The 24,569-nt window shown below is 41.5% G+C and overlaps 1 protein-coding gene across 2 annotated transcripts in view; it reads right to left on the reverse strand.

The window, feature by feature from the left end:
* The window catches only part of ift74 (intraflagellar transport 74), a 108,223-nt gene that overhangs the window by 54,057 nt on the left and 29,597 nt on the right, over positions 1-24,569 (reverse strand). For both annotated transcript variants that reach the window (XM_084113354.1, XM_084113355.1), the window contains 7 exons: positions 16,951-17,013; positions 10,470-10,613; positions 10,346-10,386; positions 10,061-10,140; positions 9,485-9,538; positions 9,299-9,396; positions 8,837-8,963 (listed from right to left, as the gene is read on the reverse strand). In XM_084113354.1, the coding sequence (XP_083969480.1) occupies positions 8,837-8,963; positions 9,299-9,396; positions 9,485-9,538; positions 10,061-10,140; positions 10,346-10,386; positions 10,470-10,613; positions 16,951-17,013 (607 nt within the window). The remainder of the gene's footprint in view (positions 1-8,836; positions 8,964-9,298; positions 9,397-9,484; positions 9,539-10,060; positions 10,141-10,345; positions 10,387-10,469; positions 10,614-16,950; positions 17,014-24,569) is intronic.

The raw sequence follows: 24,569 nt of genomic DNA on the forward strand, positions 1-24,569 counted from the left end.
CTAGGTGTTCTGGGTGGTTGCTAGGCAGTTGCTAGGTGTTCTGGGGGGTTGCTAGGCAGTTGCTAGGGTGTTCTGGGTGGTTGCTAGGGTATATTTGGTGGTTACTAGAGCATTTCTAGATGTTGCTAGGGTGTTCAAGATGGTTGCTAAGGTATTTTTGGTAGTTGCTATGGTGTTACTAGGTGGTTGGTAGTTGTCAAAGATGGTTACTATGGAGTTTTTATAGAGTTCTTAAAATCTTTAATAACGAGTGCCTTCAGTACGGCACTCGGCCTGCGGCCTCGTGCCTATGGCCGAATAGGCACAAGCATGGAGCAATATCGCAAGGCCACGAGTGTAATATTGCGTTAAAAAATACAAAAAAATGTAAAAAAAAAATTTTTTTGGTTTAGGGTGGTTGCTAGGGAGCTCTTAGTGGTTGCTAGGGTGCTGAAACTGGTTGCTATGGTGTGGCTATGAAGATTTTAGGCCATTACTTATTGGTTGCTTGATAATATAAATCCTCTGAGGGAGAGAGAGAGGGAGAGACGCAGGGCTGTCAGGCCCTTTGGAGTCTGTGTGTGTGAAAACGGCAGTTTGGATTCAAATGTTTTTAGAACTCCCCAATGTAAGTCAATGGGAGTTTTTCTGAGTTTTGATCGTCATTTTTAGGAAAACCGTAAGTCCGATCAGTCTGAAAAGATATAGCAACGCGAGTCAGATCAGTTTGAGTGTCTGAGCCGAGTTTGGAGTATGTAGAGTTAAAGCTCTAGGAGGAGTTTCATATAGAAATTTTAGTCTCGGAATAATAATAATAATAATAACTAGATGCGAAAGTTCGTCGAGACAAACTTTAAGTTGGCTTGAGAAAGTTTGGACCGGAAAGTTTTTTGCTAGGCGGTTGTTAGGATGTTATGGGTGGTCGCTATGGTGTTGCTAGGTGGTTGCTAAGGTATTCTGGGTGGTTGCTAGGCGGTTGCTAGGGTATTTTGGGTGGTTGCTAGGGTGTTTTGGGTGGTTGCTAGGCGGTTGCTAGGGTCTTTTGTGTGGTTGCTAGGCGGTTGCTAGGTGGTTGCTAGGGTGTTCTGGGTGGTTGCTAGGATATTTTTGGTGGTTGCTAGGGTCTTTTGGGTGGTTGCTAGGCGGTTGCTAGGGTCTTTTGGGTGGTTGCTAGGGTCTTTTGGGTGGTTGCTAGGCGGTTGCTAGGGTGTTTTGGGTGGTTGCTAGGATATTTTGGGTGGTTGCTAGGGTCTTTTGGGTGGTTGCTAGGCGGTTGCTAGGGTATTTTGGGTGGTTGCTAGGGTGTTCTGGGTGGTTGCTAGGCAGTTGCTAGGGCGTTTTGGGTGGTTGCTAAGATATTTTGGGTGGTTGCTAGGGTCTTTTGGGTGGTTGCTAGGGTCTTTTGGGTGGTTGCTAGGCGGTTGCTAGGGTATTTTGGGTGGTTGCTAGGCTGTTTTGGGTGGTTGCTAGGGTGGTCTGGGTGATTGCTAGGCGGTTGCTAGGCGGTTGCTAGGGTATTTTGGGTGGTTGCTAGGTGGTTGCTAGGGTGTTCTGGTTGGTTGCTAGGGTGTTCTGGGTGGTTGCTAGGCGGTTGCTAGGGTGTTCTGGGTGGTTGCTAGGCTGTTTTGGGAGGTTGCTAGGCTGTTGCTAGGGTGTTCTGGGTGGTTGCTATGGTGTTGCTAGGCGGTTGCTAAGGTATTGAGGGCGGTTGATATGGTGTTACTAGGTGGCTGGTAGTTGTCACAGATGGTTACTATGGAGTTTTTATAGAGTTCTTAGCATGATCTTGGCATGATTTAACACTTAACTTATCACTATTAGCATGTAGCTATTCACTGCTAGCATGTGTAGTATGTTGGAAGTGCTGTTTGCTAGCATGAGTCAAAAGAGCCAAACCTCATCTCTATACGATGTTCTGATACAGAGATATAGGTCTTACAAAACGGTTGCTAGGGTACTCGAGTTTGGTTGCTATGGAGTTGCTTGGGAGCTGGAAGATTTAAACTTAAGAAGTTTATAGTGGTTTGAAGTTACAGTAGTTTACAGTAGTTTGAAGTTTGACAGATAGATAAATAAGTTAGATAGACACACACACACACAAACACACACACACACACACACACACTAACTAACTCGCTCACTCACTCACTCATAAACTCAGTGTGTGTGTGTCTGAGTTTAGAGTTTATAAGTGTATAAATTGATGAGTTTATAAGTGTATGAGTTCTTGAGTTTTGAGTTTATAAGTTTAAATCAGTTTAGAGTTTATAAGTTTAAATGAGATTAAGAGTTCAGAGTTTATTAATTTATGAGTTTAAGAGTTCATAAGTTTATGAATTCATGAGTTTATAAGTTAATTAGTTTATAAGTGTTTATAGTTTAGAGTTTATTAGTTTAAATGAGTCTCATTGGCTAATATAGTATATAGAACGGCAGTTTGGTTTAGTCTTCAAGGTATTTTGATTTGAATTTTCGTCGGTTTGAATTTTTTAGAACTCCCAATGTAAGTCAATGGGAGTTTTTGAATGAGTTTTTTCGAGTTTTGATCGTCATTTTTAGGAAAACCGTAAGTCCGATCAGTCTGAAAAGATATAGCAACTCGAGTCAGATCAGTTTGAGTGTCTGAGCCGAGTTTGGAGTATGTAGAGTTAAAGCTCTAGGAGGAGTTTGATATAGATTTTTTTAGGGTCAGAAGAATAATAATAATAATAAGTTTAAATAGGATTTCAATATGTTGGCTCTCTCAAGCCAACTTAATAAGTTTAAATAGGATTTCAATATGTTGGCTTTCTCAAGCCAACTTAATAATAATAAGTTTAAATAGGATTTCAATATGTTGGCTCTCTCAAGCCAACTTAACTAGATTAAAAAGTTCGTCGAGACAAACTTTAAGTTGGCTTAAGAAAGCCGGACCAGAAAGTTTGAAGAAGTTTGAAGTTTAAAGTAGTTTAAAGTTTAAATTAGTTTGAAGTTTAAATTAGTCTAAAGTTTAAATTAGTTTGAAGTTTAAAGAAGTGTAAAGTAGTTTTTGAAGTTTAAAGTAGTTTGAAGTGTAAAGTAGTTTAAAGTAGTTTAAAGTTTAAATTAGTTTGAAGTAGATCGATAGATGATTTTTAAGTTTAAATTTTACACACAGACACGCTCACTAACTCTTTCTCACACACACGCACACACACACACTTATGCACATACACCCACACTCATGCACACACTCACTCACTTACACACACACACACTCTCTCTCTCTCACTTACACACACACTCACGGACATACACTCACACATGCACACAGACATGCTCACTAACTCACTCACATACACACACACACACACACACTCTCTCTCACACACATACACACGCACATACACTCATAAATGCACACACTCACACACACACACTAACTCGCTGTCACACACACACAGACACGCTCATTAACTCACATACACTCACACACAGACACATACACTCTCACACACACACACACACACACACACTCTCTTTCTCTCTCTCTCTCTCTCTCTCACACACTCACGGACATACACTCACACACACACACAGACATGCTCACTAACTCACACACACACACACACACACACACACACACACACACACACACACACACACACACACACACACACACACACACACACTCACTAACTCACACACACTCTCTCTCACACACATACACACTTACGCACATACACTCACACATGCACACACACACACACTCACACATAGACACACACGCTCTCTCTCTCACACACACACACACACACACACACACGTTTTGAGTTTAGAGTTCGTTAGTTTAAATGAGTCTCAATGGCTAATATAGTATATAGAACGGCAGTTTGGTTTAGTCTTCAAGGTGTTTAGATTTAAATTTTCGACATACACACACACACAAGCACGCACGCACAGACTCTCACTCTCTCTCACACACACACACTATCTCTCTCACACACACACTCACTAACTCACTCACACACACACAGACAAGCTCATTAACTCACACACACACACACACACACACACACACACACACACACACACACACACACTCACGCACATAGACACACACTCTCTCTCTCACACACACACACACACACAGACACTCAGAGTTTATATGAGTTTAGAGTTTATAAGTGTACAAATTTTTGAGTTAAGAGTTTATAAGTTTAAATGAGTGTGTACGAATTTTTGTTTACACACACACACACACACACACACACACACACACTCACACATAGACACACACGCTCTCTCTCTCACACACACACACACACGTTTTGAGTTTAGAGTTCATTAGTTTAAATGAGTCTCAATGGCTCATATAGTATATAGAACGGCAGTTTGGTTTAGTCTTCAAGGTGTTTAGATTTAAATTTTCGACATACACACACACAAGCACGCACACACAGACTCTCACTCTCTCTCACACACACACTATCTCTCTCACACACACACACTCACTAACTCACTCACACACACACACACACAGACAAGCTCATTAACACACACACACACACACACACTCACACAGACACACACTCTCTCTCTCACACACACACACACTCAGAGTTTATATGAGTTTAGAGTTTATAAGTGTACAAGTTTTTGAGTTACAAGTTTATAAGTTTAAATGAGTGTGTACGAGTTTTTGAGTTTACACACACACACACACACACTCACACATAGACACACACGCTCTCTCTCTCTCACACACACACACACACACACACGTTTTGAGTTTAGAGTTCACACGTTTTGAGTTTAGAGTTCATTAGTTTAAATGAGTCTCAATGGCTCATATAGTATATAGAACGGCAGTTTGGTTTAGTCTTCAAGGTGTTTAGATTAAAATTTTCGACATACACACACACACACAAGCACGCACGCACAGACTCTCACTCTCTCTCACACACACACACACTATCTCTCTCACACACACACTCACTAACTCACTCACACACACACAGACAAGCTCATTAACTCACACACACACACACACACACACACACACACACACACACACACACTCACGCACATAGACACACACTCTCTCTCACACACACACACACTCAGAGTTTATATGAGTTTAGAGTTTATAAGTGTACAAGTTTTTGAGTTAAGAGTTTATAAGTTTAAATGAGTGTGTACGAGTTTTTGTTCACACACAGACACACACGCTCTCTCTCTCTCTCTCACACACACACACACACACACACACACGTTTTGAGTTTAGAGTTCATTAGTTTAAATGAGTCTCAATGGCTCATATAGTATATAGAACGGCAGTTTGGTTTAGTCTTCAAGGTGTTTAGATTTAGATTTCTTAGAAAGAAAGAAAGAAAGAAAGAAAGAAAGATGGATTAGTTAGAAAGAGAGAAAGATAGATTAATTAGAAAGAAAGAAAGATGGATAAGTTAGAAAGAAAGATAGATTAGTTAAAAAGAGAGATAGATAGATAGATAGATAGATAGATAGATAGATAGATAGATAGATAGATAGATAGATTAAAAACTTTAAAGTAGTTTGAAGTAGATAGATAGATGAGTTTATTAGTTTAAATGAGTCTAAAAAAGAAAGATTAGTTAGAAAGAAAGAAAGAAAGAAAGAAAGAAAGAAAGAGAAAGACTAGTTAGAAAGAAAGAAAGAAAGAAAGATTAGTTAGAAAGAAAGAAAGAAAGAAAGAAAGAAAGATGGATTAGTTAGGAAGAGAGAAAGATAGATTAGTTAAAAAGAGAGATAGATAGATAGATAGATAGATAGATAGATAGATAGATAGATAGATAGATAGATAGAAAAAAAACCTTTAAAGTAGTTTGAAGTAGATAGATAGATGAGTTTATTAGTTTAAATGAGTCTCAAAAAGAAAGATTAGTTAGAAAGAAAGAAAAAAAGCAAGAAAGCAAGCAAGCAAGAAAGAAAGAAAGAAAGAAAGATTAGTTAGAAAGAAAGAAAAAGATTAGTAAGAAAGAAAGAAAGAAAGAAAGAGAAAGATTAGTTAGAAAGAAAGAAAGAAAGAAAGAAAGAAAGAAAGATGGATTAGTTAGAAAGAGAGAAAGATAGATTAATTAGAAAGAAAGAAAGATGGATAAGTTAGAAAGAAAGATAGATTAGTTAAAAAGAGATCGATAGATAGATAGATAGATAGATAGATAGATAGATAGATAGATAGATAGATAGATAGATAGATTAAAAAAAAATTTAAAGTAGTTTGAAGTAGATAGATGAGTTTATTAATTTAAATGAGTCTCAATGGCTCATATAGTATATAGAACGGCAGTTTGGTTTAGTCTTCAAGGTGTTTAGATTTAAATTTTCGTCGGTTGGTGAGTTTGAATCTGGATTTGAATTTTTTAGAACTCCCCAATGCAAGTCAATGGGAGTTTTTCCGAGTTTTGATCGCCATTTTTAGGAAAACCGTAAGTCCGATCAGTCTGAAAATAGATAGCACACTTAGTCAGAACAGTTTGAGTGTCTGAGCCGAGTTTGGAGTATGTAGAGTTAAAGCTCTAGGAGGAGTTAGATATAGAAATTTTTAGTCTCAGAAGAATAATAATAATAATAATAAGTTTAAATAGGATTTCAATATGTTGGCTCTCTCAAGCCAACTTAATAAGTTTAAATAGGATTTCAGTAAGTTGGCTCTCTCAAGCCAACTTAATAATAATAATAAGTTTAAGTACAATATCACTAAGTTGGCTCTCTCAAGCCAACTTAATTAAACTTCAAACTAATATAAACTTTAAACTACTTTAAACTTCAAACTTAAGCTTTAACTCATTTAAACTTATAAACTGTAAACTCATTTAAACTTATAAACTGTAAACTAATTTAAACTTATAAACTCAAAACTCATTTAAACTTATAAACTAAACTCAAAAACTTGTACACTTATAAACTCTAAACTCATAAACTCTGAGTGTGTGTGTGTGTGTGTAAACACACACACACACTCTAAACTCATTTAAACAAACTCTAAACTCATTTAAACTTATAAACGCAAAACTCAAAAACTCGTAAACTACTTTAAACTTCAAACCACTTTAAACTTCTTAAGTTTAAAGCTCCCAGCTCCCAAGCAACTCCATAGCAACCAAACTTGAGTACCCTAGCAACCGTTTTACAAGACCTATATCTCTGCATCAGAACTTCGTATAGAGATGAGGTTTGGCTCTTTTGACTCATGCTAGCAAACAGCACTTCCAACATGCTACACATGCTAGCAGTGAATAGCTACATGCTAATAGCAATTAGTTAAGTGCTAAATCATGCCAAGATCATGCTAAGAACTCTATAAAAACTCCATAGTAACCATCTGTAACAACTACCAACCACCTAGTAACACCATAGCAACCGCCCAGAATACCTTAGTAACCGCCTAGCAACACCATAACCACCCAGAACACCCTAGCAACCACCCAGAATACCCTAGCAACTGCCTAGCAACACCATAGCAACAACCCAGAACACCCTAGCAACCACCCAGAATACCTTAGCAACCGCCTAGCAACACCATAGCAACCACCCAGAACACCCTAGCAACCGCCTAGCAACCACCAAGAACACCCAAGCAACCGCCTAGCAACCACCCAGAATACCCTAGCAACTGCCTAGCAACACCATAGCAACCACCCAGAACACCCTAGCAACCACCTAGCAACCACCCAGAACACCCTAGCAACCGCCTAGCAACCACCAAGAATACCCTAGCAACCACCTAGCAACACCATAACAACCACCCAAAACACCCTAGCAACCCACTAGAAAACCCCCAACAACTTTTTAACTGTAAACTACTTTAAACTTCAAACTGATTTAAACTTTAAACTAATTTAAACATTAGACTAATTTAAACTTTAAACTAATTTAAACTTCAAACTAATTTAAACTTCAAACTAATTTAAACTTCAAACTAATTTAAACTTTAAAGTAATTTAAAATTTAAACTACTTTAAACTTGAAACTAATTTAAACTTTAAACTAATTTAAACTTTAGACTAATTTAAACTTTAAACTAATTTAAGCTTCAAACTAATTTAGACTTTAAACTATTTTAAACTTCTAACTAATTTGAACTTTAAACTAATTTAAACTTCAAACTACTTTAAACTCCAAACTGCTTTAAACTTCTTCAAACTTTCTGGTCCAGCTTTCTCAAGCCAACTTAAAGTTTGTCTCGACGAACTTTTTAATCTAGTTTCTAACTAATCTTTCTTTAGTTCTAACTAATCTTTCTTTCTAACTAATCTTTCTTTCTTTCTAACTAATCTTTTTCTTTCTTTCTTTCTAACTATTCTTACTTTATAACTAATCTATCTATCAAACTTTAAACTTCAAACTACTTTAAACTTCTTCAAACTCTCTGATCCGGCTTTCTCAAGCCAACTTAAAAGTTTGTCTCAACAAACTTTTTTTTCTAGTTATCTTTTACAACAGAAAAGAAATCAATCAAATATTTACTTAAGTTGGACAATGAATTTCTTCTAAATCTGCTGTAAAGCCAAAACAATCTTTGTTGTATTCATTTCCTGTTATCACTGTAAAGCTGCTTTGAAACACTCTGAAACTGTAAAAAGCGCTGTATAAATGTGACTTGACGGAGATGCTCACAGAAAATCCTCAACCTGAACAACTACCAGAGGAGAAAGAGCGTCACTACTGATCCACAGCTCAGGCAAGTACGAGTCCACATACTCATGGAAATTAATCACAATGTTTTATTTATTTGTGATTTGTGAATCTCAGTCTATTTATTTAGCTCCAGACTGCTCACATAACCTGCATTACTCACACACATTTGTATATATATCTCCAGGTAAATACACACAACATTGAGAGAAAAACTAACCTGAGGAAAGGCCTCTGGCGGTGCTGTGAGACTTCTGCATCTCCGTCTCTTTAAAGCTCAGATCGTCCTGCATGGACCGAAGCTCCTGCGCTGTGACGGCTGACAGCTGATGAAGACGACTGATGTTCTGAGAAACACCACACACTCGCTGTCATGACTCAAACTCTAGCATGTTACAGAGGGAGAAACGAGAGGTGTATGTGTGTCGTGAGAGAGGTGTGTGTGTGTGTCGTGAGAGAGGTGTGTGTGTGTGTCGTGAGAGAGGTGTGTGTGTGTGTCGTGAGAGAGGTGTGTGTGTATGTCGTGAGGGGTGTGTGTGTGTGTGTACCCTGCTGGAGTGCTCCAGTAAAGCCACGACACTGCTCTGAGAGTCTCTGATCAGAGAGGAGTGTGTGGTGAGATGTGTGAGGTGTGTGTGTGTGTGTGTGTGTGTGTGTGTGTGTGAGGTGTGTGTGTGTGTACCCTGCTGGAGTGCTCCAGTAAAGCCACGACACTGCTCTGAGAGTCTCTGATAAGCTGCTGCTCCTGATGTTTATTCTCCTCAAACGTGTTCAAATACGCTGTGGAAACACACAAGCTCATCATCTAATGATCAACAGGAGTGTGTGTAACCCTAACATGCAGCATCAGTGTGTGTGTGAGACTCACCGTCGATCTCCTCCTCTCTCTTCTGCAGCTCCTTGTACTTCTGAGTTCGTTCCCCTGTGCCGACAGTAAAACGTATGTCCAGACTCAGTTTATTATAGTTGGTACATTAAAGCCTTAAAATCAATTTCCCTTCATGTTTTGAATTAAAAAAAGCTTGATGTGCTATAAACACTGCTGTAACTGAGAATTCAAACCAGAGCAACTGAAAATAATACAGGACACCACACACACATTTACACCAACGAAGCCTATTCGGTGTTCAGAAACGTGCACGTCATTCTGAGACAGTATTATTATTATTATTATTATTAATAACCAAAGTCTCAGTTTGTGAACTAACTATCATATCTGGAGATTTCTATGAGCAATTTGTTGTTGTCCTGAATATCAGAAACATGTTTGCTGTTAAATCGGTTTACAATGAACAATATTTAACTGAAATGCTTAACATACATTAAAAACTGATCAAGTTAAGTCTTCTACTATTTTCCCCATTCCTTTCTCTCTAAATCAACAGTCTATGATCATCACAAACTGAATGCATTTTCATATTTAGGATAATTTTATATAAATCACCTTGATGTTCCTCCATGTCGGCATCTAGTTGCCGCATCTCTTCGGTGAGATTGCTAATTTTCTCACGTACCTCTGACAGTCTACATAAAAACAGCATATTCATTTTAGTCTTGTTTATGTACTGATCATAAGACACACTGTGTATAAGTAAATACAACATTTGCATACAACACCATAATGACTGAAGCATGCATTTGTGGATCTACAAACCAACTGAGAGCGTGTACTCAAGTGAACATTCAAGCTTGACCAAAACAAACATGCATATGGTTTATGAATACATACTGCCGTTCCATGCTGGCTATTTCCTGGTTGTTTTCTTTCACCTAAACCAGCAAAAGAACAGTCATGTTCACGTCCGTTAAAATCTTTTAATGTACTAAATGTAATGAAATATAATAGCTGAGACCTGTTTAAAGAGGCGTTCCCTCTCCTCTTGTGGAGAGCCCATGTTCCGGTCTTCAGTCAGCAGGGCGTCTCTGCGGTTCTCCAGATCCAGGAGCTTCTCGTGAAGCAAGACTGCCTCCTGTTTGGCCTGAGAGTGAACCAGATCCTGCAAACACAGAGGAGAGAGTGAACCAGATCCTGCAAACACAGAGAGAGAGAGTGAACCAGATCCTGCAAACATAAAGGAGAGAGTGAACCAGATCCTGCAAACACAGAGAGAGGGAGTGAACCAGATCCTGCAAACACAGAGGAGAGAGAGTGAACCAGATCCTGCAAACATAAAGGAGAGAGTGAACCAGATCCTGCAAACACAGAGAGATTGGATTGCTCCTGTCTGCCTCGCTGCTTCTGTTTGCGTTGGTGTGCGTCTGAAAAGCTTTGTATATCTTCCTGTTTTGAATCATTATTTACTATCATTCCTTGTTGTTTATACTGCTAAATATAACTTACTCAACATCACACATTAACCTGACATAGCTAGCTTCAAACTAAATCGTTATTGCTAGCACAACACGCCAGTAATTCCCTAACCTGTTAGCGTACCATCCGCGTGCTCTTTATTTATTTTAATTTTTTCGCACGCGCTCGCGCCTTTTACGAGTCCATCAAACAACTTAGGTGAGTAGGATCAGTCAACAAACACGGTAAGTCATGTCATCTTCTCCTCTTATTGTCACCTGCACCTCATGCAACATGTATAGCATATCCTTCTCTGTCAGCACAGGGTTTACATGTGATAAATGCAGGGAGATAGTAAAGCTGACGGGGAAGATTTCAGAACTAGAGACACGCATCCAAACTTTAATCGAGGATAGTAAGAATGCAAGGGCTTTAGATACTGCTTTGGATGCGACTAGCTTAGTGAACTCTGTACATGGTTCGGTTACAGCTGAAGTAGAGCCCGTGCAGCAGGGCAACTGGGTGACGGTGAGACGCTGTAGTTGCGGGACAAAACACCGCTCTACCGTTCTGTTTACATTAAACAGGTTCTCCCCACTCAGTGAAACACCCACTGAGAATCCTGTTGATTGTGCCCTAGTAATTGGTGATTCGATCACACGGAACGTGAAAATAGAGACACCAGCCACCATAGTCACATGTTTGCCGGGAGCCAGAGTGCCTGACATCAAAGCAAATTTAAAAGTGCTGACTAATGCTAATCGTAAATTCTCTAAGATTATTATTCACGTCGGCACTAATGATGTTCGACTCTGCCAGTCGGAGATCACTAAAATTAACTTTAAAGAGGTGTGTGAACTCGCAAGTACGATGTCAGGCACTGTAATTTGCTCTGGCCCCCTTCCTGTTCACCAGAGTGATGAGATAGTTAGTAGATTGTGTTCACTCAATGGCTGGCTGTCGAGATGGTGTCCGCTAAATAATATAGAATTCATAGACAATTGGAAAAGAGTTTACAGTTTACAAATGTAAATGTAAAATATGTGATCATAATATTGATCGAGCAAATTGGTGTAAGTAAGTGAAAATATATGCGCAGAATTGAGAAAATTGTATTTATGGAGATAAATTGTAGCCTATCACAGGGCAAATGTGTGAATGTTCACGGTGCATTTTATGCAAACAACTTTAATAGTAGTAGTAGGCATAACTGTCATTGCGTATGCAGCATGAGTCAAATACAATCTTCTGTTCGTGAACAGTTGTATTTCATTCATTAATCTGACTATGCATCCGTGCATTTAATTGCCATTGGGTTTGGCATTTAAAGACATTCTGAACTCTATTGGAGTTAGACAACACGTGTCAGGACCTTCTCATTGTCGTAATCATACTCTAGATCTAATATTATCACATGGAATAGATGTTGATGCTGCTGAAATTCTGCAGCAGAGCGATGACATCTCAGATCATTATCTAGTCTCGTGTAAACTTCATTTAGCCAAGGCTGCAAAGCCGACTCCGTGTTTCAAATATGTTAGACCTATCACTTCTGCCACTAAAGATTGCTTTATCAATAATCTTCCTGATCAGTTTCATCATCTCAGCATCCCGGATAGCTTAGAAGAACTCGATATTGCGACAGAAACTTTTAACTCTCTCTTTTCCAGCACTTTAGACACAGTTGCTCCGTTGCGCTTAAAGAAGATTAAAGAAAATAGTCCAACGCCGTGGTACAACGAGCACACTCGGGCCCTTAAGAGAGCAGCCAGAGAGATGGAGCGTTGCTGGAAGAAAACAAAACTAGAGGTATTTTGCATTTCATGGAAAGAGAGCTCGATTACATACAGAGAGGCCTTAAAAGCGGCTAGATCTGCTTATTTTTCAACCCTATTAGAAGAAAATAAACAAAACCCTAGGTATTTATTGAAATAGTGGCTAAACTAACGAGAAATAAAGCTTTAAGCCCAGAAGTTTCCAAGCAACACAGCAGTAATGACTTTATGAACTTCTTCACTTACAAGATTGATAATATCAGGGACAAAATTATAACTATGCAACTGTCTACTACAGTATCGCATCAGGCAGTGCATTTTAGTCTCCCTGAGGAAAAATTCATTCATTCATTGCTATAGGAGAGGAAGAATTTGCTAAACTCATTAAATCATCTAAACCGACAACATGTATGTTAGACCCTATACCGACTAAGCTACTGAAAGAGATGCTCCCAGAGGTCATAGATCCTCTTCTTAATATCATTAATTCATCTTTGTCTCTAGGATACGTACCAAAAACTTTTAAGCTGGCTATGATTAAACCGCTTGTTAAAAAAAAAAAAACTTGATCGTACAGAATTAGTCAATTACAGTCCGATCTCGAATCTGCCTTTTCTGTCAAAGATGCTAGAAAAGGCAGTATCCTCACAACTGTGTTCCTTTCTAGAAAGAAATGATATCTGTGAGGATTTCCAGTCAGGATTTAGACCGTACCATAGTACTGAGACTGCTCTCATTAGAGTCACAAATGATTTGCTCTTATCATCCGATCGTGGTTGTATCTCTCTATTAGTGTTAGTCGATCTTAGTGCTGCATTTGACACTATCGACCACAACATTCTTTTAAATAGACTAAAACATTATGTTGGCATTAGTGGATTTGCATTAGCATGGTTTAAATCATACTTATCTGACCGTTATCAGTTTGTAGCAGTAAATTAAGAGATGTCTCATCGATCACAAGTTCAGTATGGCGTACCACAAGGCTCAGTACTAGGACCGCTGCTGTTCACTCTGTACATGCTACCCTTAGGAGTTATCATTAGGAAACATGGCATTAGTTTTCACTGTTATGCCGACGATACTCAGCTCTATATTTCTTCACAACCTAACAAAAACTACCATTTCACAAAATTAACGGAATGCACAGCTGATATAAAAAATTGGATGACTAGTAATTTCCTACTTCTAAATTCTGAAAAAACAGAGATTCTAATTATTGGACAAAAAAGTTCCTCACGTAATAACCTAGAATACTGTCTAACACTTGATGGCTGCTCTGTCAAGTCTTCGTCGTCGGTTAGGAACCTGGGTGTGTGTGTGTGTGTGTGTGTGTGTGTGGGTGTGCTCTTTGATACCAATCTTTCATTTGAAAGTCACGTGTCTAGTATCTGTAAAACCGCATTTTTCCATCTTAAAGGGATAGTTCGGCCAAAAATGATATTTAACCCATGATTTACTCACCCTCAAGCCGTTCGAGATCCATATGTCAATCTTTTTTCAGACAAACACATTTTCAGTTATTTTAGAAAATGTCTTAGATCTTTCAGTGGTTATAATGTGAAGCAATGGGGTCCAGCTCCTCCAAGTCCCAAAATGTGCATGCATCCTTCACAAAAGTAATCCATCCGGCTCCAGGGGGATAAACGAAGGCCTTCTGAGGGTAATCCGTGCGGTTTTGTCGTAAAAATATACATATTTAAAACTTTATAAACGAAAATAACTGGCTTCCGGTAGCGGTCGACGCGAGTTCACAGAGATGGATGCTGGCGTATGACGTAGGACGTAGCGTAGGAAGCGTCGTGACGTAGAACGAACGTCGAGTTTTGTTTTGCTCTGCTCTCTGGCTGCGCTGTCACGTTCGTTCTACGTCACGATGCATCCATCTCTGTGAACGCGCATCGACCGCTACCGGAAGCCAGTTATTTTCATTTATAAAGTTTTAAATATGTATATTTTTATATATATATGTTTGGATGAGAAATGCTAAAGATATCGTTAAATATATCATTTTTAAAAGGTTGTGGTTTAAAAATAAACATTCTGACATTAGAGGGTTGTATCGGTCAAAGAAGCCCCAAGAAGGTTGTGGTTTAAAAATAAACATTCTGACATAAACACTCAGTCAGCTACACTGTTTACTTCTGAATATTATAGTTTTCTTTACCAACAAACCAACAATTACTAAAAACACACACAAAAACTGATTTTGCACGGGCACTTTGTACTGCTCCCTGAATCAACAGATGTGGATGTAATTCATTGTGGATGTAATTCATATTCATTTGTGGATGTAAACTGAATCTATAAGTCAGCTATGCTGTTTACTTCTGAATATTATATTTAATTCTGGTGCGCTTAACGTTATCGCTACTGTGTAATAGTAGCCTATGCTATTCACCAACTAAACATCCTATTCAATGCGATCACAGTCTCTTTCACGGGCATCATTTGTAGTGGCCTATTCACAAACTGTTTGCTCAAGCATTGCGTTTTCTTAAATATCATTCTGACATAAACACTCTGTCAGCTATACTGTTTACTTCTGAATATTATAGTTTGGTTCCAGAACGTGATAAATCCAATTAAGGTTGTGGTTTAAAAATAAACATTCTGACATAAACACTCTGTCAGCTATACTGTTTACTTCTGAATATTATATTTTATTCACGGCCATCATTTGTAGTAACCTAGCCTGCACCCTGAATTCAATGCGTTCACAGTCTCTTTCACGGGCACCAAACCAACAATTACTAAAAACACACACAAAAACTGATTTTGCACTAGTTGTATAAATTTTAAAATATTGCTGATTACTTAAAAAGCACTAAATGGTTTAGCTCCGCAGTGCTTGAGCGAGCTCTTAACGCATTATAGTTCTTCACGTCTATTGCGATCTCAAAATTCCGGCCAGTTGATAATACCTAGAATATCAACTGCTGGCGGCAGATCCTTCTCCTATTTAGCACCAAAACTTCTTTTGTTCCTAGGAAGGAACAGTCTTCCTACCATTGTCCGGGAAGCAGACACACTCTGTCAGTTCAAAGCTAGACTAAAAACACATCTCTTTGACCTAGCATACACATTATAGACTTCTATAATTCAATGATTAGGCTGCATAGATTAGGTCAGCCGGAACCGGGAACACTTCCCATAAATCCTGATGTACTCGTTACATCATAAGAAGAATGGCATCTACGCTAATTTTAGTGTCTTTGTTTATCCCGAGGTTTTCCCGCAGGCGGCTGGATCCAGGCCGTATCCAGATCTGACGAAGGACCAGAGCCTGGACCCGATGACAACGCAGTGCTGAAGTGCCAACTAGTTCTCCTTATGGAGGATCCCTTTTTCGCGTATCTACCCCGAAGTGATACAATTCTGTATCAAAATGTTAAGGCCAGACAAGTAATTTTTTAAGGCTTGGTTTGTAGGGAATTACAAACCTGCGCACATATATTCAAACGCGCATACCAATAGACTGAACTCGTAATATGCATGTGCACGCCATCAGCGTTCTCACAGGTTTCGCATTTAAAGTCTGTGTAGAGTTTCCTGTTAAAACGGTGTTGTGTTAGCGGCCCCTAAGTTAATAACTAATGATTGTTGCGATGGAAGTGAATCAATGAAATTAACTTTAGCTGGAAATTAACTTTATTCAAGAACTGCTATAAAGCTAAAACAATCTCTGTTACTTTAAACTATCCTTGTATCTCTGTAAAGCCGCTTTGGAACAATCTACATTGTTAAACTACAAAGCGCTATATAAACGAAGATGACTTGACTTGACTTGACTTGAGAGAGAGAGTGAACCAGATCCTGCAAACACAGAGAGAGAGTGAACCAGATCCTGCAAACACAGAGAGAGAGTGAACCAGATCCTGCAAACACAGAGAGAGAGTGAACCAGATCCTGCAAACACAGAGGAATGTTTGTAGCAGCACCGATTTAAAATCTGAAACACAGTGAGCAAATTAGATAGTCCATTCCCCTTCATTAACGCTCCACAAGCGAGCTAATTTTATATGAATAATGTAAAAGGATTTGACAATAGCACTAAAGAAAGTCTACTGCCACTCTGTCAGAGGTTTCTACTTACAAAGTGTGTGTGAAGCAGTTGTGAACTGTAAACTATAACAAATATGTCCATTGAGTGCATGAATGTCGTTGCATCCAGTGTTGCTTTAGCAGTCAGCAGTCTAACACACACTCGGTCCCGATTCATCAAGAGTTCACTGGTGAAACTGTGTGTGTGTGTGTGTGTTCACTCACCGCCTCAAACGTCTCCTTCCTGCTCATCAGAGCGTCCAGTTCCTCCTGATGGGAGTTCAGCTCCTGAACGAGATCAAAGTCACGGCACATCCGTCATGTCAGTGAACGGTGGACTTCAAACACCCTCATAAATCATTAGTAGACTTTAATTTAAAGTGTGGAGTCGGCAGTGAAGCTTACTGAAGCTCTTTCCCCACTAAACTACACTTCATGTAGACATGCTTCACTTATTTTTGTTTTCAGTGTTTACATCTATTTGGCAAACACTATGGCATTCAAGCTATATGTTATTTTTCCAGTTCTTGAGTTGCCTGAGAATCAAACCCATGACACTGGCGTTGCATGCGCAGGGCTCTTCAGGAGACTTGTGTAAAAAAATGAGGAGCACTTTCTGATCTATTAGAGGCGATTTTTTTCCCCTTTAAATTCATTTCTAGTGGCATTTTTACCATTATAAGAGCAAGTTTTTCTAATTTTATCAAATGAATGCATTATCTTTTGTCAATTTCTTAAATTAAAATAGAAAACTTGTTTTTAAATGTTACTTTAAACAGTAAATTCAGTTAGAAGAATATGACACAATCAGACTGTTACCAATCAAATAAAAAAATCCATCTTTGCACTGCAGAAGTGGCACAGAAGCTGCATCTGAAGTAGTATTAGACACATTTACATAGACTGTTTAATGCAGCTCATGGGTAAATAATGTTGCATTCATATTTTAAATATTTTAAGAATTTAGCGGCAAGTCTTAATGTGCGAGTCATTCTTTCAATCGTTCAAAATGCAGATTCATTCAAGAATCACCGTTGCTTGGAGATGCGCAACAGTTCTGGTGTGGCTTTGTTTGAAACTATTTTCAGGATATAGAGCAAAAACAGACAGTATTATGGCAAAAATGTTAAGTCACTTAATATCAACTTGTTTATTGGACTTTTGTACGAGATCATTATCACATTAGCAATCATGCCAATCCTCGAGAAACAAGAGTCTACTCGTGTGATATTGCTTAACTATAGATCACATGATAAAGATTAAAGCTGCAGTCTGTATCTTTTGGCGCTCTTCTGGTTAATAAACATGCATGGATCTCAAGGGAGAACAATGCAGCCGGATCTACTTCTCTGTCTATGAAGAGTCACGCAGGTACTGGACCCGAACCAGGCTAAAATAGTCCCAATATAAACACTTCTAGGTGTTTATATAGTCAAAACGGTACAGATAGAAGGCTGTTCTAATGTTACGTCATCTTACCTGAGTGTTCCTCAGCGAATATTTCAATATTAACACGAGAGGAGTGGAATAAAGAAGGTGTTTAGCAGGATTGATATTTAAAACGGTAAGCACACACTGCTTTGTTTACGGTTTGTGTATCTGTAGCCGGCAGCGTCGGTTTCCGTTTTTGAATGACGAATATAGAGAAGAATTATCTGCAGAAATAGAGAGTTGTCTCATTTACACACAGGAGCAGAACGCGCATTCTAGCTAACAGTCGGCAGTAGTTCTCTCGGTGTGTTCAAGTGCAGCTTTTAATTCCAACGCGAGGCAACAATACAGTCGGCTTTCATCAGCGCTAGTTCGTCGGCGTCGGCTTGGTGTGTTCCAGGCTTTAGACTGAAGCAGTGTCTGACTGAAGCAGTGTCTGACTGAAGCAGTGTCAGACTGAAGCAGTGTCTGACTGAAGCAGTGTCTGCCTGAAGCAGTGTCTGCCTGAAGCAGTGTCTGCCTGAAGCAGTGTCTGCCTGAAGCAGTGTCTGACTGAAGCAGTGTCTGACTGAAGCAGTGTTTGACTGAAGCAGTGTTTGACTGAAGCAGTGTCTGCCTGAAGCAGTGTCTGCCTGAAGCAGTGTCAGACTGAAGCAGTGTCTGCCTGAAGCAGTGTCTGACTGAAGCAGTGTCTGACTGAAGCAGTGTCTGACTGAAGCAGTGTCAGACTGAAGCAGTGTCTGACTGAAGCAGTGTCTGACTGAAGCAGTGTCTGACTGAAGCAGTGTCTGACTGAAGCAGTGTCTGACTGAAGCAGTGTCAGACTGAAGCAGTGTCTGACTGAAGCAGTGTCTGACTGAAGCAGTGTCAGACTGAAGCAGTGTCAGACTGAAGCAGTGTCTGACTGAAGCAGTGTCAGACTGAAGCAGTGTCAGACTGAAGCAGTGTCTGACTGAAGCAGTGTCTGCCTGAAGCAGTGTCAGACTGAAGCAGTGTCAGACTGAAGCAGTGTCTGCCTGAAGCAGTGTCTGACTGAAGCAGTGTCTGACTGAAGCAGTGTCTGACTGAAGCAGTGTCTGACTGAAGCAGTGTCTGACTGAAGCAGTGTCTGACTGAAGCAGTGTTTGACTGAAGCAGTGTCTGACTGAAGCAGTGTCTGCCTGAAGCAGTGTCTGACTGAAGCAGTGTAAGCAGTGTCAGACTGAAGCAGTGTTTGACTGAAGCAGTGTTTGACTGAAGCAGTGTTTGACTGAAGCAGTGTCTGCCTGAAGCAGTGTCAGACTGAAGCAGTGTCTGCCTGAAGCAGTGTCTGCCTGAAGCAGTGTCTGACTGAAGCAGTGTTTGACTGAAGCAGTGTCTGACTGAAGCAGTGTCTGACTGAAGCAGTGTCAGACTGAAGCAGTGTCTGACTGAAGCAGTGTTTGACTGAAGCAGTGTCTGACTGAAGCAGTGTCTGACTGAAGCAGTGTCTGACTGAAGCAGTGTCAGACTGAAGCAGTGTCTGACTGAAGCAGTGTCTGACTGAAGCAGTGTCAGACTGAAGCAGTGTCAGACTGAAGCAGTGTCTGCCTGAAGCAGTGTCTGCCTGAAGCAGTGTCAGACTGAAGCAGTGTCTGACTGAAGCAGTGTCAGACTGAAGCAGTGTCTGCCTGAAGCAGTGTCAGACTGAAGCAGTGTCAGACTGAAGCAGTGTCAGACTGAAGCAGTGTCTGACTGAAGCAGTGTCTGACTGAAGCAGTGTCTGACTGAAGCAGTGTCAGACTGAAGCAGTGTCTGACTGAAGCAGTGTCTGACTGAAGCAGTGTCAGACTGAAGCAGTGTCAGACTGAAGCAGTGTCTGCCTGAAGCAGTGTCAGACTGAAGCAGTGTCAGACTGAAGCAGTGTCTGACTGAAGCAGTGTCAGACTGAAGCAGTGTCTGACTGAAGCAGTGTCAGACTGAAGCAGTGTCAGACTGAAGCAGTGTCTGACTGAAGCAGTGTCTGACTGAAGCAGTGTCAGACTGAAGCAGTGTCTGACTGAAGCAGTGTTTGACTGAAGCAGTGTCTGACTGAAGCAGTGTCTGACTGAAGCAGTGTTTGACTGAAGCAGTGTCTGACTGAAGCAGTGTCTGCCTGAAGCAGTGTTTGACTGAAGCAGTGTCTGACTGAAGCAGTGTCTGACTGAAGCAGTGTCTGAATGAAGCAGTGTCTGACTGAAGCAGTGTCTGCCTGAAGCAGTGTCTGCCTGAAGCAGTGTCAGACTGAAGCAGTGTCAGACTGAAGCAGTGTCAGACTGAAGCAGTGTCAGACTGAAGCAGTGTCTGACTGAAGCAGTGTCAGACTGAAGCAGTGTCAGACTGAAGCAGTGTCAGACTGAAGCAGTGTCTGACTGAAGCAGTGTCAGACTGTCAGACTGAAGCAGTGTCTGACTGAAGCAGTGTCAGACTGAAGCAGTGTCAGACTGAAGCAGTGTTTGACTGAAGCAGTGTCTGACTGAAGCAGTGTCAGACTGAAGCAGTGTCAGACTGAAGCAGTGTCAGACTGAAGCAGTGTCAGACTGTCAGACTGAAGCAGTGTCAGACTGAAGCAGTGTCAGACTGAAGCAGTGTCAGACTGAAGCAGTGTCTGACTGAAGCAGTGTCAGACTGTCAGACTGAAGCAGTGTTTGACTGAAGCAGTGTCTGACTGAAGCAGTGTCAGACTGAAGCAGTGTCAGACTGAAGCAGTGTTTGACTGAAGCAGTGTCTGACTGAAGCAGTGTCAGACTGAAGCAGTGTCAGACTGAAGCAGTGTCAGACTGAAGCAGTGTCAGACTGTCAGACTGAAGCAGTGTCTGACTGAAGCAGTGTCTGACTGAAGCAGTGTCAGACTGAAGCAGTGTCTGACTGAAGCAGTGTCAGACTGAAGCAGTGTCAGACTGAAGCAGTGTCTGACTGAAGCAGTGTCAGACTGTCAGACTGAAGCAGTGTTTGACTGAAGCAGTGTCAGACTGAAGCAGTGTCAGACTGAAGCAGTGTCAGACTGAAGCAGTGTCAGACTGAAGCAGTGTTTGACTGAAGCAGTGTTTGACTGAAGCAGTGTCTGACTGAAGCAGTGTCTGACTGAAGCAGTGTCAGACTGAAGCAGTGTCAGACTGAAGCAGTGTCAGACTGAAGCAGTGTTTGACTGAAGCAGTGTTTGACTGAAGCAGTGTTTGACTGAAGCAGTGTCAGACTGAAGCAGTGTCAGACTGAAGCAGTGTCTGACTGAAGCAGTGTCTGACTGAAGCAGTGTCAGACTGAAGCAGTGTCAGACTGTCAGACTGAAGCAGTGTCAGACTGAAGCAGTGTTTGACTGAAGCAGTGTCAGACTGAAGCAGTGTCAGACTGAAGCAGTGTTTGACTGAAGCAGTGTCTGACTGAAGCAGTGTCAGACTGAAGCAGTGTCTGACTGAAGCAGTGTCGGACTGTCAGACTGAAGCAGTGTCAGACTGAAGCAGTGTCTGACTGAAGCAGTGTCAGACTGAAGCAGTGTCTGACTGAAGCAGTGTCTGACTGAAGCAGTGTCTGACTGAAGCAGTGTCTGACTGAAGCAGTGTCAGACTGAAGCAGTGTCTGACTGAAGCAGTGTTTGACTGAAGCAGTGTCAGACTGAAGCAGTGTCTGACTGAAGCAGTGTCTGACTGAAGCAGTGTCTGACTGAAGCAGTGTTTGACTGAAGCAGTGTCTGACTGAAGCAGTGTTTGACTGAAGCAGTGTCTGACTGAAGCAGTGTTTGACTGAAGCAGTGTCTGACTGAAGCAGTGTCAGACTGAAGCAGTGTCTGACTGAAGCAGTGTCAGACTGAAGCAGTGTTTGACTGAAGCAGTGTCTGACTGAAGCAGTGTCAGACTGAAGCAGTGTCAGACTGAAGCAGTGTCTGACTGAAGCAGTGTCTGACTGAAGCAGTGTCTGCCTGAAGCAGTGTCAGACTGAAGCAGTGTTTGACTGAAGCAGTGTCTGACTGAAGCAGTGTCTGCCTGAAGCAGTGTCAGACTGAAGCAGTGTCAGACTGAAGCAGTGTCAGACTGAAGCAGTGTCTGACTGAAGCAGTGTCTGACTGAAGCAGTGTCTGCCTGAAGCAGTGTCAGACTGAAGCAGTGTTTGACTGAAGCAGTGTCTGACTGAAGCAGTGTCTGCCTGAAGCAGTGTAAGCAGTGTCTGACTGAAGCAGTGTAAGCAGTGTCTGACTGAAGCAGTGTTTGACTGAAGCAGTGTCTGACTGAAGCAGTGTCTGCCTGAAGCAGTGTCTGACTGAAGCAGTGTAAGCAGTGTCTGACTGAAGCAGTGTTTGACTGAAGCAGTGTCTGACTGAAGCAGTGTCTGCCTGAAGCAGTGTCTGACTGAAGCAGTGTCTGCCTGAAGCAGTGTCTGACTGAAGCAGTGTAAGCAGTGTCAGACTGAAGCAGTGTCTGACTGAAGCAGTGTCTGACTGAAGCAGTGTCTGACTGAAGCAGTGTCTGACTGAAGCAGTGTAAGCAGTGTCTGCCTGAAGCAGTGTCTGACTGAAGCAGTGTAAGCAGTGTCTGACTGAAGCAGTGTTTGACTGAAGCAGTGTCTGACTGAAGCAGTGTCTGACTGAAGCAGTGTCTGACTGAAGCAGTGTCTGACTGAAGCAGTGTTTGACTGAAGCAGTGTTTGACTGAAGCAGTGTCTGACTGAAGCAGTGTCTGACTGAAGCAGTGTCTGACTGAAGCAGTGTCAGACTGAAGCAGTGTCTGACTGAAGCAGTGTCAGACTGAAGCAGTGTCTGACTGAAGCAGTGTCAGACTGAAGCAGTGTCAGACTGAAGCAGTGTTTGACTGAAGCAGTGTCTGACTGAAGCAGTGTCTGCCTGAAGCAGTGTCTGACTGAAGCAGTGTAAGCAGTGTCAGACTGAAGCAGTGTCAGACTGAAGCAGTGTCTGACTGAAGCAGTGTCTGACTGAAGCAGTGTCTGACTGAAGCAGTGTAAGCAGTGTCTGCCTGAAGCAGTGTCTGACTGAAGCAGTGTAAGCAGTGTCTGACTGAAGCAGTGTTTGACTGAAGCAGTGTCTGACTGAAGCAGTGTCAGACTGAAGCAGTGTCTGACTGAAGCAGTGTTTGACTGAAGCAGTGTTTGACTGAAGCAGTGTAAGCAGTGTCTGCCTGAAGCAGTGTCTGACTGAAGCAGTGTAAGCAGTGTCTGACTGAAGCAGTGTTTGACTGAAGCAGTGTCTGACTGAAGCAGTGTCAGACTGAAGCAGTGTCTGACTGAAGCAGTGTTTGACTGAAGCAGTGTCTGACTGAAGCAGTGTCTGCCTGAAGCAGTGTCAGACTGAAGCAGTGTCAGACTGAAGCAGTGTCTGACTGAAGCAGTGTCTGACTGAAGCAGTGTCTGACTGAAGCAGTGTCAGACTGAAGCAGTGTCAGACTGAAGCAGTGTCTGACTGAAGCAGTGTCAGACTGAAGCAGTGTCAGACTGAAGCAGTGTCAGACTGAAGCAGTGTCTGACTGAAGCAGTGTCTGACTGAAGCAGTGTCTGCCTGAAGCAGTGTCAGACTGAAGCAGTGTGTGACTGAAGCAGTGTCTGACTGAAGCAGTGTCTGCCTGAAGCAGTGTCAGACTGAAGCAGTGTCTGCCTGAAGCAGTGTCTGACTGAAGCAGTGTAAGCAGTGTCAGACTGAAGCAGTGTCAGACTGAAGCAGTGTCTGACTGAAGCAGTGTCTGACTGAAGCAGTGTAAGCAGTGTCTGCCTGAAGCAGTGTCTGACTGAAGCAGTGTCAGACTGAAGCAGTGTCTGCCTGAAGCAGTGTCTGACTGAAGCAGTGTAAGCAGTGTCTGCCTGAAGCAGTGTCTGACTGAAGCAGTGTTTGACTGAAGCAGTGTCTGACTGAAGCAGTGTCAGACTGAAGCAGTGTCTGACTGAAGCAGTGTCTGACTGAAGCAGTGTTTGACTGAAGCAGTGTAAGCAGTGTCTGCCTGAAGCAGTGTCTGACTGAAGCAGTGTAAGCAGTGTCTGACTGAAGCAGTGTTTGACTGAAGCAGTGTCTGACTGAAGCAGTGTCAGACTGAAGCAGTGTCTGACTGAAGCAGTGTTTGACTGAAGCAGTGTCTGACTGAAGCAGTGTCTGCCTGAAGCAGTGTCAGACTGAAGCAGTGTCAGACTGAAGCAGTGTTTGACTGAAGCAGTGTCTGACTGAAGCAGTGTCTGCCTGAAGCAGTGTCAGACTGAAGCAGTGTCAGACTGAAGCAGTGTCAGACTGAAGCAGTGTCTGACTGAAGCAGTGTCTGACTGAAGCAGTGTCTGCCTGAAGCAGTGTCAGACTGAAGCAGTGTTTGACTGAAGCAGTGTCTGACTGAAGCAGTGTCTGCCTGAAGCAGTGTCAGACTGAAGCAGTGTCTGCCTGAAGCAGTGTCTGACTGAAGCAGTGTAAGCAGTGTCTGCCTGAAGCAGTG

This window comes from Abramis brama (genome assembly GCF_963993115.1).
Source record: "Abramis brama genome assembly, chromosome: 5".
NCBI classification, from domain to species: domain Eukaryota; kingdom Metazoa; phylum Chordata; class Actinopteri; order Cypriniformes; family Leuciscidae; genus Abramis; species Abramis brama.